The sequence below is a fragment of the Rhinolophus ferrumequinum genome, chromosome 10, assembly GCF_004115265.2.
Source record: "Rhinolophus ferrumequinum isolate MPI-CBG mRhiFer1 chromosome 10, mRhiFer1_v1.p, whole genome shotgun sequence".
Lineage (NCBI taxonomy): Eukaryota > Metazoa > Chordata > Mammalia > Chiroptera > Rhinolophidae > Rhinolophus > Rhinolophus ferrumequinum.
In genome coordinates this window covers 73,801,101-73,815,262 of record NC_046293.1, presented here as the reverse complement: position 1 = coordinate 73,815,262, position 14,162 = coordinate 73,801,101, and the positions used below count along the sequence as shown (strand labels likewise).

The 14,162-nt window shown below is 34.2% G+C and overlaps 1 protein-coding gene across 1 annotated transcript in view; it reads right to left on the bottom strand.

The window, feature by feature from the left end:
• The window catches only part of OTOGL (otogelin like), a 146,966-nt gene that overhangs the window by 117,101 nt on the left and 15,703 nt on the right, over window positions 1–14,162 (bottom strand). The window contains 3 exon segments of the mRNA XM_033116163.1: window positions 241–368; window positions 6,558–6,763; window positions 10,070–10,191. Coding sequence (XP_032972054.1) covers window positions 241–368; window positions 6,558–6,763; window positions 10,070–10,191 — 456 coding nt within the window.

The window sequence follows — 14,162 nt, the reverse complement described above, 5'->3', positions numbered from 1 at the left end:
ATAAATTTGAACCAACATTTTATAACTACATAATTTTGTAAAGAGCACTGTTTTTATAAAACTCATCACATTCACTATTTCTGAAATAATCTTAAAGTTATTCCTGTTGCAGTTACATTTCCTAAATTTAATAGTGTTGAATTCTGTCATGTTTGCACTAAAAATGCTTAATGTTAAATATGCAAATACAATATATGTGCATTACACCCAACATGACCAAATTTTTCACATCAAATTTACCTCAAATGCTGGCATTCCACTGGAGCATGGATTTGGAAAATCTGAGGGTGTGGGTACACATCTGATATTATCTGGAGTTTGTACCAACCAACTATTTGCAAACATGGCAATGTCTTCTGTGTAGTCCTCTATTTCACATAAAGACACACAAAAAATATGTGTAATAGTATCACTTTCCACAAACACATAGTTTGTTAACATAAACTTCCTGGTCAAAAATTAAACTGAATAATTCTATGCTTATCAATGATATTAGATGGTAACATTACTTTAGTATAATAAAAATAAATTGAACAACATAGAAGTACCAAAGAAAAGTTAGTATCGTTGGAGAGAAAAAGGAAACTTCATTGAAGCAGCATGATAAAGGATTGAAAGTGAATGGTACAACTTGCACACCAGTAAATCCCTAATTAGCTTACAACTTGTGCAATAGAGAGGAGAAAAATATGCATAAAACTTAAGAAACTTAAGTCAAAGTTTGGTGTGAAATTTTTCAGAAAGCCCTCCCATTATATTTGACATTAGTCAGAACCTTACTAAAATTGTAGTTCCATATTTGGGGTACACAACAATAAAAAACATATATGTTTTGAGCCCTTGTGAGGATTTCAGAGGACAGTCACACAGACAGTGAAAGACTGGAAAAGACATCGGGAGAAGAAAAGACTAAGAAGTGAATTCAGGGAGACCACCTCAGGGGTGATGTAGATGCCTGATCGCTGTACTGTACACCTGAAGCTGAAGTTGAACAATAATGAATGTCAACTATAATTTTATATATATATATATATACACACACACACACACACACACATACATATATACATATATACATATATACATATATATATATATATATATATATATATATATATATTTACAAGAAGCAGAGTACAGCATTAGGAATAGAGACAGTGGAAATGTAATGGCTCTGTGCGATGTCAGAGGAATAGTGGATGGGGGGAGGGGGGTTGTCACTGTGTGAGGGATAGAAATGATAAACGTCTATTACATTGTTTGGTGCACCTGAAACTAATAAAAAAATGAAAAACAAAACAAAAAAAGAAATACAGTGCTTGCAAAAGTAAATCAAGTAAAACAGAACCACACCACAAGAAGTCCATATACTATTTAATACTCAACCATGTTCTCTGCGGTGCAGAGTTCATTGTACCTTGGTACACCAGGGAGTTACACAACTCCTTTGGTATGGAATCCAAATTTAAAATAAGTTAATGTAGTTTACTTAAAAAAATGGATATGTTATTAAATTGTTTGTAAACGTCTTTGGTAATTTACAGACACCATAAACTTAGAAGTAAAAGGAAAAATGTTGAGACATGATTCCTTGAGACACCTAAGATGTATCCTGTATGTCCTATTTAAATCAAATTCATAGTAAATTCTGATATTTTTCAACTAAAAAAAAGAAAAGAAGTTAATTAGTTTCATCTGAACATGATGAAAAATCTCTAAACATGCTCAGGACAGCATTATTCAGAGAAAAGATTCAGGAGCTGATATATGTGCAGCAACAAACAGTCGGTGGTGAACACTCTGGACTCTGCTCCAACTCAAGTTTAAATGGTCTCAGCACCTGGCCTGAGAACAAGTTTCATAATTAATGAAAAATTAATCCTGCCTCACATTCAAAGGCTGAATCTTAACTCTCAAGGACTTAGCAGAACTGAACAAGATGCCATCCCTAAGTTCCATCGAAGACAGTTAGCCTTTAGATTGGAGTTTTAGGTTCTCCAGCACATAGGTTTATATAGCCACAGGTCTACCGTTGCTGACGAGCTATAGCACCACTAGAATCCAAAATCTCCAGCCAAATGTTTGGTGACACTCTTTTAGCACCTTCAAGAGGGGAAGATAATATCCGTGTGTTACTACCAATCGTTGGGAAGACTGTAGGAGTTCATCTATAACAATGTGTTGCTCTCTTGATGTAAAACCCCAAACTGTACTGTGGCCGTGAAGACGGGCTTTGATCAGGACCTTGTACTCCCCCATCCCCCAACCTCCTCCACCCTCCTCGTCCCACCCCTGCCCCTCCTATATCTTCTACTCCTATTCTTGCTCAACCTGCTCCAGTCATACTGGCTTTATACTGTTCTTCACTCAAACTCATTCCCACCTTGCTCTTGTTCTTTGCTCTTCAAAAATCACTCTTCCCTCCGGTCTTCCCTCTGCTCTCTCCCTTGTTCATTTAGGCATCTATTCCATTTGACCTCTTCATAGAGCCCTTTTCTGTCACAGGATCTAGACAACCAAGCACACACTGTTCTATCACTCTTAATCTCCTTCCCCCACCCCCACCTCCTTTTTCTTCATGGCTACTATCGTTCACAAAAATTATGCTTTCATTTGTTTATTTATTTTGTCTTTCACTATAATGCCTACTACAGGAAGGGAGAGAATTTGTTTAAGGTGTCCTTTTGCTGTATCCTTAGTTTAGTATCTGGTACACAGTAGGTGCTCAAAATACATTTGCTAAATAGGTGAATGAATACCTAAAAGGGAATTTGCAATGTTTATTAACTGGATTATTGGAATCCTAGAGCTTTCAAACTTGTCTGGCCTGCTTCATTATCTCTGATATTATTGGAAAAGTTACACACTGAACTAAGTAAGCATGGACCCACTGGAATGCAATTATTTAAAAAGGGAAAAACTGGTGTTCTCTTAAAGAGAAAATTTATAGTCATATTTCATTTAAAAATATCATTTTTGAAAGTCTACAGAACCAAAAATATTTCCTAAAGGCTCAATTATTTTAATATTTATGCACAAATTTGAATGTGACTAAACAACCTAGACAATCCCTTAGAGTTCACTTTATTTAATTTATTTTTTTTTAATTAAAGTTTATTGGGGTGACAATTGTTAGTAAAGTTACATAGCTTTCTGGTGTACAATTCTGTATTACATCATCTATAAATCACATTGTGTGTTCACCACCCAGAGTCAGTTTTCCTTCCATCACCATATATTTGATAGAGTTCACTTTAATTCCAGCTTTTCAAACACATATTTAGCTATTTTTACTATACTGCATTAATAAAAGAATCACAAAAGTTGGTTATTATGATACTTTAATCCAAGTCAATTGGTGGTCTGAGAGCCTGGAAAACTAAAATTAAAATACTTTTTATAAAATATAAATAGAGGGGTGGATGGATAGCTCAGTTGGTTAGAGCACGAGCTCTGAGCAACACGGTTGCCGGTTCAATTCCCACATGGGCCAGTGAACTGCACCCTCTGCAACTAGAGTGAAGACAATGAGCTGCCACTGAGCCCCGGGAGGGACAGCTGGATGGTTCAGTTGGTTAGAACGTGTGCTCTCAGCAACAAGGTTGCCGGTTGGACTCCCGTGTGGGATGGTGGGCTGTGCCCCCCGCAACTAGATTGACTGAGCAGCACCCTCAGCAACTAAGACTGAAAGGACAACAATTTGACTTAGAGATGATGGGTCCTGGGAAAAAACACACTGTTCCCCAATAAAGTCCCGTTCCCCTTCCCTAATAAAATCTTAAAAAAAATACATATATATAGATGATATAGATATAGATATAGATATAGATATATATAGAGAAAAATTTATTGTCCATATCGGGACATTTCTGAGAATGAAAGTGAAGCACTATTAATTATTACGTTGGGAAAAATCAAGAGTAAACAAAGGTTTCTATGCTGATATGTACCTAGCTATAGACATAAATTATGGAACAAGAATCTCAATTAAACAACAAATTAAAATCTTTCTATATCCACAGAAATTCTGAAAAGCCTCATTTCTTTGTGAAGTCATCCCTGAAGAATGAGTAGGAGTGCAGAGAGAAATGCAATTTTAATCACCGTTAAGAAATTATGCATTCAATGGCATTCAATTAAACTACCTCACTGCTTCCAAAGATTTATCTAATCAGCAAAATACAGGCTGAGTTTCAAGAAAATACTAGGCTGAAGGTAAAGCTAAAGCTAAAGGTAAAATAGCTCATCTGTAGACATTTTCTTTCACTATTACAATATGGGAGAAAATCGGAGGGCAAGTTCAACTCACATGCCTATAAATTATTGTAAATTAGTTTTTATTGCTCTGCTTTATACTGTGCACCAAATAAAATTGTGAAAAAGCTAAAATTTCTCTTTAGGCTCCCAAATTCCACACACTTTCCAGAGTCCTCCCTCCTTCCCTTTGTCAGTTCAGCCATATTTAGTCCCCTTGCCTCCTGCCAGGCTTCTCCCATTTACAATCTGCTAACACCCTTTTACATGCTGCCCCAGTTACTTCGCTGTGGGCAACCATTTTATGTTCCAGGTTATCAAACTCTGTGTGACTCTGAACTCAGATCCTAATCTGAGTCTCTCTGCCTCTAACAAGAGCAGATGCTATTTTCTATCCTGATCTCTATACGATGTGCCCCCATGTCCCAGCCGAATTGCCCATCGCCGTCTTGTCTAACTCTGAGAAACGAATGATTTTTTTTTCTTCATGAAGCTTTGATACAAAAGAAAAATAAATCAGGAATTACCTTCTGACTGGTTCTGCCTGAGTCAAAACCCTACTTCCAAGTCTGTGAGCCCTCTCCGTTTGAATACCCAACTAGATTCAAAAGACCATTTCACGATGATCCTCACACTGTGTGTTAGTATTGTGTTTCCAGACGTTTGAATACTTTCGCTTACATTTTCTCATTCGATCCTCACAGGCTGGAAGTTCTCAGGGTCATTATTATTATCTCCATTTTACATATGAGGAAACTGACTCCTTGGAGCGCAGCTCTTTAGTCTAGCCACTCGTAATCTAATCCTGGTGAGGCGTTATCGATCTTGGGTAAAATGTTTGCATTTTAACAAAGGCCTCTTAAAGCAATGTCTTTAATCAAACATTTTCATTTCAGCTCCATTATAGGCTTATTGAGACCAAATGGAGATGGTTATAAATTAGCCAAAATGTATTGAGCATTAACTATGCCAGGCAGTGTACAAAGTGCTTTACGTGGATTGTCTCATTTAATCTTTGTAACTCTAGAAAGTATATAATACCATTATATCATTAAACTTAGAAAGTTAAAAAAATGGCAAAGCAGAATTGGAACCCCACAGTCTGATTCCAGAACCCACACTCTAGGTAGAATTTTCACCGGGCTTGAAACACAACATACGGGCAACTCTTCTCCATTAATTTTACAATATAAAAAAGTATTGCATAGCACTTTATAGATTAAAAGTCAATTTCTCAAACATTTATCTAAGCATAGGATTGGGAGCCAGTCAGATCTGTAATCCAACCCTGACAGCAGCATTTACAAGCTGTGTTACATTGGGCAGGTAACATTGTGTCATTATAAAAATTGAGAAACTACTACCCACCTTGCAAGACGCTGTAAGGATTGGGAATAATATAGTTACATGCTCATATGAAGTATTATAAATAATATCGAGGTATATCCTTGTTATCACTGATAACTCTTCAGGCTAAGAATTATTATATTCCTATTTTTTAGTGAAGTGACTGAGCATCAGAGAGATTAAATGAGTTGCCTCAAATCACAGAGCTTATAAGAGTTGGAACAAGATTCAAAACATGTCTGCTGGTACTAAGAACAGTATTATTTTTTTATTACACTTTTCTGTGTAGACCTAAATTATGATTATGTCCTGGGACTCTCTTATTTTGTAGCCAGTACACACTAGTACCCAATTTGAAATAGAACTCATTTTTAATAGCTCACTAAGATTAGTTTTATGGCTTTGAGTGAATAGACAAATGATGATAGGTACATCACTATAAATAATAAACTCTTTCCACGTTATTATTCAACTTTTATAATAATGTTCTCATTTCATTATCTTTACAAAACTATTATTTGGCAGTTATTTAATTTATTCCTATCAAGACTGGATGCAAACTAACTTTTGTCCAAAAGCAGACAATTTTGTTCCAAATGGGTCTGAGTCACTAAAATATAAGCCCTCAGAAGGGAGAAGTCTTTGTTTTCTTCACTGATGTATCCCAAGCTCCGACAACAGTGCCTGACACAAAGTAAATGTTCAGTTAATATTTGTTACATGAGTAAGCCCTGTATCTCAATTTAGCAAATGTAGACTAGCTCATGGTTTTCAAGAATGGCACAAAAATATTTTCCTACTCAAGTTTCACTTAAAATCACTGAAACAGACAAGTGATAACTACTAATTTTACCCAACCTAGAACAAGTTGTGTTAGACTCTTCTGGGTACAAAAAGGTTTATCAGTGAAGGAAAAGACCTCAGAAGTACCTATACATTTCTTCTGCTCCCCTTACCTTGTAGAATGATGAAATCGTCAGATTGAATGCCATTGTAGTTCCCACATAGACCACACGATTTCCCTTTATGCACATCCGATATTTTGAGGTAAATTCCAGATATTCCATCCCAAGCCAATGAAAAACCAAAGGTTGTTTTCACCAGAATGTAGTCAGCTAGTTTCTCAATGGAAACCTGTCCAATTGTCTGAGGTAATGTTAAACTTGAAAAAATATAACAAAGGCAATCAAAGAATTATGAGGAAGGATCAATTACAGATGGTTTATTTCTCTCTTGAAGTAACTGGTCGATTAAACAAAGATAATTATTATTCAAAATTATTGAATTAAACTATGTAGTTAGATTTTCCATGCCACTATCCTATAGGAAATCTTGATATTTTTTGAAAAATATAATATGGAAATACCATGTTTCCCGAAAATAAGATCTATTCTGAAAATAAGGCCCAGTTAAGATCATCAGCCAGACACATGCATTTAGTACTTTATGACGATGTTCCAGAAGATGGCATGACTGTATTTGAATAAATGTAGATTGTTATACTTGAGAAAATAAAACATCCCCTGAAAATATGCCCTAATGCATCTTTTGGAACAAAAATTAATATAAGACCCAGTCTTATTTTCGGGGAAACACGGTAAAAAGACAACAAAAATTATATCTGTTTCTCCAAATTAATGTACATTTTATACTTATAATTGGATGATTCTTTCAATCAACAAAAAACGCTTCTGCTAATTATCAGTGATTTTTTAAATCTGGAAAATAACCTTGCCTATTTTAAATAATGAGAGATCGAATGTATGAATTTTTATCTAGAGAGCTCAAGATAATCAAAAAACTTCTAAGTACAAACAATGGTCAAAATATGTAAACACATTGCTCAAATTCTGATTTTATTTCATTTTTATTTTTAATTGACTGTAAGGAAATAGTAGCTTCTATCCCCAAAATGTTACTTTGGTATAAGTTATTGTTTTCCAAAAGAAATATATCAAGGCATGATTAACTATAATTTACGTTTTAACGCTGCAAAATACATTAGGAATATAGAATACTTTGTTCTACAGTACTGCATAGAGGTTATGCTCATAATGTTTAAGTTATATACAATTTGGCCTATGTAAACACGGATCACATTGAATATTTAAATTCCTGATCCAATGTCTACTATTTTCATTTTTCACAAGAATGTGCTTTTACAAAGGATGTGGGAGACATACGAGAACTATGGAAAACTAAATGATTAGACATTTTAAAAGCACAATAAGCCTAAAATACTTTTGAAAGAACACTGTTCTTCTTCCATCCACAAGTATTATGGAAAAGAGCAGGTGCTAATAATTAAAGAAATTAAAGAAAAAATCATTTTTATTAGGATAACCATGCTCACTGAAAATCATAAATTATAATATGAATGAGGCAGGAGGGTAATAGGTATATTCAGACAGTTCTCTCAAAAACTTCAAACTAAGGATTTCCGTTCCAGGAAAAGCACAGCTACATGGCACAAAAATGACAAAATTAAGCACACTCATTAACAAAAGAATATTCCCTAAAGAAACAGTTCAAAATATCTGTAACCATTTTTACAAAGATGTTTGCAGATTATTATTTTTATAGAGAATTAGTTATAAGAATAGGAAAATAACTAAAAATTTACATTGGAGAATAAATAAAAAGACTAGCTAACTGTTTCTGTAATCTAGTCTTATAAAAAATTATAAGCATGAGAAATTCACAGTCAATTCATAGTAAAAGTCAGTATGAATAATATTGTTTATTTTTGCAAGTTCTAAAAACTATACGTGAAAAAGTGAATCATGTTTTATAAAGATATTTCATAACACTGGGATGTAAATTGTATGGAGGTAGAGTTGTTTTCTTGTGGGTATTTTTTGGTTTGATCATTTGTCATTTGATCTCTTTCACAGTAAATTGATTAAATAAACTGTTTTTGAAAATATAAGGCGCATTACTGTGATTATAACATTAAAGGATGCTATTAGAGATTGAGCATAGTGGTAAAAATTAGATACTCTCCCATAAAGATGGAAAAACTCCATGCAACCTAGGCAGGAAACATTAACAATAAAAAATAAAATGAAAGCACAGATTAATGCTGAAAGTTATTCATAGGTTCATATGTACCAACACCCTTCATTTCACAGGTAAGAGAAGCCCAGAGAGGTAAGGTGTGATGTACAGAGCCTCACACATTTGATTTCATTTTGGCACCTGCTGCTGTAAGTTAGGCCGTAGGCCAGATGCACCACTAGTATAAGCAATTTAGCTGAATAATAAGAAAACCATCCTTTTTTCTATAATGCAATCTCTTTGAGTTAAAATTTAAATATTACGTCTTTGATTCAACAACGGGTTAGTATTCTTGAAAATCTACTTTAATGGCATTTCTGTTTTATAAAGGAATTTTTAAGTATCCATTATGTTACTCAAAATCCTAAATTACTATTTAAATTTAGTTCCAAGAAATACACATGTAATGCATTATCTTCCCTTTCAAATGCCTAAGCTTTCTTTTATAGGAAAACGAGAAGTGCAGAATGCAATTGATCAAAAATAAGCCCCAGAGAGACAGATGGGCCATGCTGGGTTGCCTGACTATGTGATCAGTGCCTGGCTCCTCTGGTGCTTCATCCAAGCCCTTTCTGCTACCATCTGCTGCCTGTTAAGGAATCTGAACTGAGAAAAAAAAGCACCAAGGTTGGTAAGGCCATTGTGCTGGAAAGAATCCTCATGGTTCAGACACTTGCTAGTGAATTCTGAATGATGAATAGAATTGCTCCATCCTACAATTTACTTTTCCTGGCATAACTCAGCCAAGAAATATTTAAGACTGAGTACGTCTATAATTATTTAGACTAGCAGGTGGATTATTCCACAGTATTCCCAGTTTAAAATGTATAAGACTTTCCACCAATTAAATAAATATCCCCTTCGCCCAAACTCGCAGATCTTATTCTTGGCAGACAGGAAACCAGAAGTGGCCCCCCTCTGATCTATTCAAGAAAGGCCATTAAGTATCAGTTCTGAATCTTTACCAGAACATTAATGGAAAATCTCAAGTGACACCCAAACTTCACTCATAAAAATTTGAAAAAAGACTTCCAGAGGTTTAGTTTTAAGTTCCTGCTCAAATGGAAGAAAAGAAAAGATATAAAAAGAGGGCAAAAATACCTGAAGACTTAAACTATAAAGATTTCTTCCAAATCTCTCTTAGAAAAAGATGTAATAATTTTTTCTCCACATATATAAACATATTTGTATCCTACATAAGCATTAGGCAGGTTAAACTGGTTAGATTCCTGGCTACCTGTTTGGCCTTGGGGACTACTGAAGTTTTAATATCTATATGATGTAACTTCAAGGTTATTTTTGAAAAGAAATTCTCTCTACCTACTTTCCAAAATTCACTTCCAGTGTGAGATGTTTGAAAATGCCATTAATCCATGGTGTGATTTGCATTATATCATTTATCATGTCTTACCTGATTCCATTCTTTCTTATTTCATGCCCAGAAATTCTAATTTCCACTTGGTCTGAAAAGAACAAGCTGATTGACCGATAACAATAATACACTGAACCAAGGCACTTAGGGCTATTATGAACCTTAAGGGGAGAAAAACAAAAGAAAGGAGAGGAACAAATATGTATACATGCCTTTATTTGAGTTACTAAAATTACAAAGTATGTCTACAGTTCTATGGCATCATTAGTCCTATGACACTTTCAAAATTATAACCACATTTAGGATTTTCAAGTGGAAGGAAATATTCATCTCAGGAACTGGACAACAGAATTAACTTCATACTGCAATTTAATTCAGCATTTTTAAACTATATATATTATATATATAATATACGTATTATATATATATAATAAAAATATATATATAAAGTTTAGACACTTCTGACAGGAAGACTGTACACCACCACAAAGAAACATGTTTATGCCCATATTTTTACCTGTTAGAGAATCGTGAAATAGAACTTCAAATAGAGCAAAACACAAAGCAATATTGTAAAGCTTGCAACTATGATTATAAGCTCACTAAAAATAAAATTGCCCAAACACTTTAGGGAAGAGAGATTATCTCTCAAAAAATTGATGGGAAAATTAGTTTACTAATAAAAAGAAAGCAAGAAAGAAAAGAAGAGAGGAGGAAACAAAGAAAGGAGGAGAAGAATATCTCATTCCAAAATTAATATTAGAAGGTCCAAAAAGTAAAGCATAATAATGAAAGCATAAAATAACTGAAAGAAAATATAAATAACTGTATAGGTTGAAAAAAATTTCTAAGCATAAAAGTGATAAGAAAAATCACCAATGGTAAGATATATTTTTAATATTACAAGAATGTAATGTACTGGGGGTGCCAACAAAATATATGCAAGGGAACACTTCAGTCAACATTGCTCAAGCAGTAGTTCTCTGTTATCAGAAGTGTCTGGATGCTGATGGTAACCACTTTGAGCACCTCTTGTAATTGCAGAAGTCAAATATGACTTGCATTGATCTTTTGTTATTGGTATATATTGAATATTACAATTTTAATAGTTTTTTTCCTTTCTTAAAATGTGTACACATTTTTTCTCACCCTCTGTATATTAATTTAATGAATAATCAGTAAATTTTATTGATGCCTTATTACCTACCAGGTATTATTCCAGATTCTAGGCATGCAACAGTCAACAAAATAGACAAAAACACCTGCCCTCATGAAACTTACATTCCATTAGAGGAAAACAGTTAATAAAAACTATAACTAAATGTGACTAAAATATATACTATGCTAGATGACATGAAAGAGAAACATTAAACAGACAATGGGGATAAAGAGTGTGTGCCAAGGGTTGGGGGACAATTTTAGATTGAGTGGCAACAAAATCCTCACTGAGAAGGGGAAATTCTAGTAAAGATGAAAGCAGTGTAAGAGCAAGCCATATGGATATTTAGAAGACCAAACTAAGCAAAGGAAATAGCAAGTACAAAAGTCTGAACGAGGAGTATGCCTAAAATGTTGACAGTATCCAGGAATCCAGGCATCTGACCCCAGGCAGGAAATTGGAGGATTTTTCTTTGGAGAAATGAAATGGAAAAAAAGACATACTGATATTCATATCTGGGGCTTATCTAATGAAACCAGATTCTCCCTGCTCGATATTCCACCAGGCAAGCAAGCTCCATCCATACATTCAGAGCTTCCAAACAGTTTTCAAAACCTAATTCTCAAATGTGAATAAACATTCATGGATCGTTTGATAAAAGCCTGCAACATGAAAGACAGACAAACAAACAAAAGAGAGATCAAAAGAATCAAAAACAATTCAGAAAAATAAACTTCCAAAAATCCATACTTAGTATCTTCAGAGAGAAAAGTGAATATATGTCATTCATGAAACAAGAATAAAATTCTGTTAAAAATGAAATTTAAAGAATAAAAATAAATAACTGGATATTAACAATATCATAGGAGAAACATATAACTGAAATACAATAGCTGGAAGGTAAATATCTAAGAGTTAGAAATAAATCTCCCAAAATGTAGACCAAAATGTGAGAAGATGGACGGTAAGGAATAATCAGTGAGGAAATTAAAGAATCAGTCACTCAGTTCAGGAGATCCAATATCTAAAAAACAGAGTTTCTGAAAAAGAAGAAGAAAGGATATTCTGAAAAAAGAAAAGTGGAAATCTTTATTTCCAAAACTGAAGGACTTAATAAAGTTTGAAAGGGCCCATCAAGTGCCAAGCACAATAAATGAAAAAATATACATATATATAAAAACAACTTACATAATCATGAAATCTCACAATCCTGGGGATAAAGACACTATCTAAAAATTTCTGAAGGGGTTGGAGAAAGACACATACAAAATGATCAAAAACAAGAATAGATTGAATTGCAAAATTATGAAAGTGATTTCTAAATTATAATCAAGGTTTCAAAATTTTCACTTTCATGCATACTTTCCAGGCAGGAAAGTATCTTTTATTTACAGAAAGCAACTTGAAAATATAGTCATTTAAAACAAGTGAGTAAACAAGGAAGAGGAAATGGGTCTCTGCTCAATCACCACTACACATAATCACTGTTCACATGTTTGAAGCATCCAATAAGCTTTTTAGGGACTATCTCTCAAATCTGAGTAAAGTTCAAGGATCACTAGATATTTCATGGGATCCAGGAAACAGAGAAACCAATACAGGAGACAAAAGAACGAAATTCTCCAGGAAGATGGTGAAGAAAATTCCCAAGTGCCAGGTGTACAGTAGGCATGAAAGCAACTGATCTCAATTGAGCAGAGAACAAGGATGGAAGAATGGACATTAGATGGGGGAGAAAAGAAATTGAGGGACTGCCTAAAGTATCTAACCATACTGAGAAGAGTTTTATAGAGTTTGGAGGAAAAAAACCAGTGACTGCTGTATAGAAAATGCAGCAAACAAAAATTTGTATAACTGTTAACTCTATACAAATTTACAAAGAGAAATAAAATTATAACAACCTATTGGGATCAGCACTAAACTATATTTATATGAATGTTATTCATACATGTATAGTATGTAAATGATAATAAATTAAAAACCACATACGATTTAAACACAAATGATTAAATTAGGTACTATAATTCTATTAGGAGGAGGGAAGAAAAGTGTATGTGTGTGTTAGGAGCAGGAAGTGTGATGTAACTGAAATGTTTCCTAATTTTCCATAGTCGAAAGTGAAAGATTAAGACCTATCTTTTTAAAATAAATGAAGAATAGCCTATTTTGACATGCAAAATAAAAGTCAGAAGAAACAGGTGAAAAAGGTGAAGTAATTATTTTTGGGGAGCCAGACTTTATCTAGGGCTATAAAGGAAGGCAGGGGCTATTGTTTTTTCTTTCTACCGTGTAAGACCTAAAAAGTAAGACCTAACCGGAAAATAAGCCCTAGCATGATTTTTCAGGATGACATCCCCTGAACAGAAGCCCTAATGTGTCTTTTGGAGCAAAAATTAATATAAGACCTGGTCTTATTTTCAGGAAAATACAACCTGCCTTGATGAAATTTTTAAACTATGTACTTGTATTACTTTCATAAAAATAAAATTGAGCTTAAAGAAAAAAGAAAAGAATCAGGAGTATTCAAAATATATGCATAAATATGTTTATCGATATATCTTTTAAAGGTCAAGATGGCAGAGCAGGTAAATGCTGTGCTTGTCTCCTTTCACGACCACATCAACAGTACAACTAAACTACAGAACAAATATCATTGAGACTCACCTAAAGTCTAGCTGAACAGAACTCCTATAATTAAGAACATACAGAAAACCACTTCAAGACTGGTAAGAGGAGCAGAGATGCTGAACAGGCTGGTCCCACACCCACATGTGGCATTTTAAAATCAGGAGGGATATCTCAACTACAGAAGTTCCCCCAGAGGAACGAGGGGTCCCAGCCTGACACCAGGGTTACAGTGCCAGAAAGAGAAGTCCCCACAATGCATGGCTGTGAAAACCAGGGAAGATTGTGGCTGAGTGAGACAGAGGGCAGTTGGAGTCCCAGGCACTCCTCTTAAAAGACCTATGCACA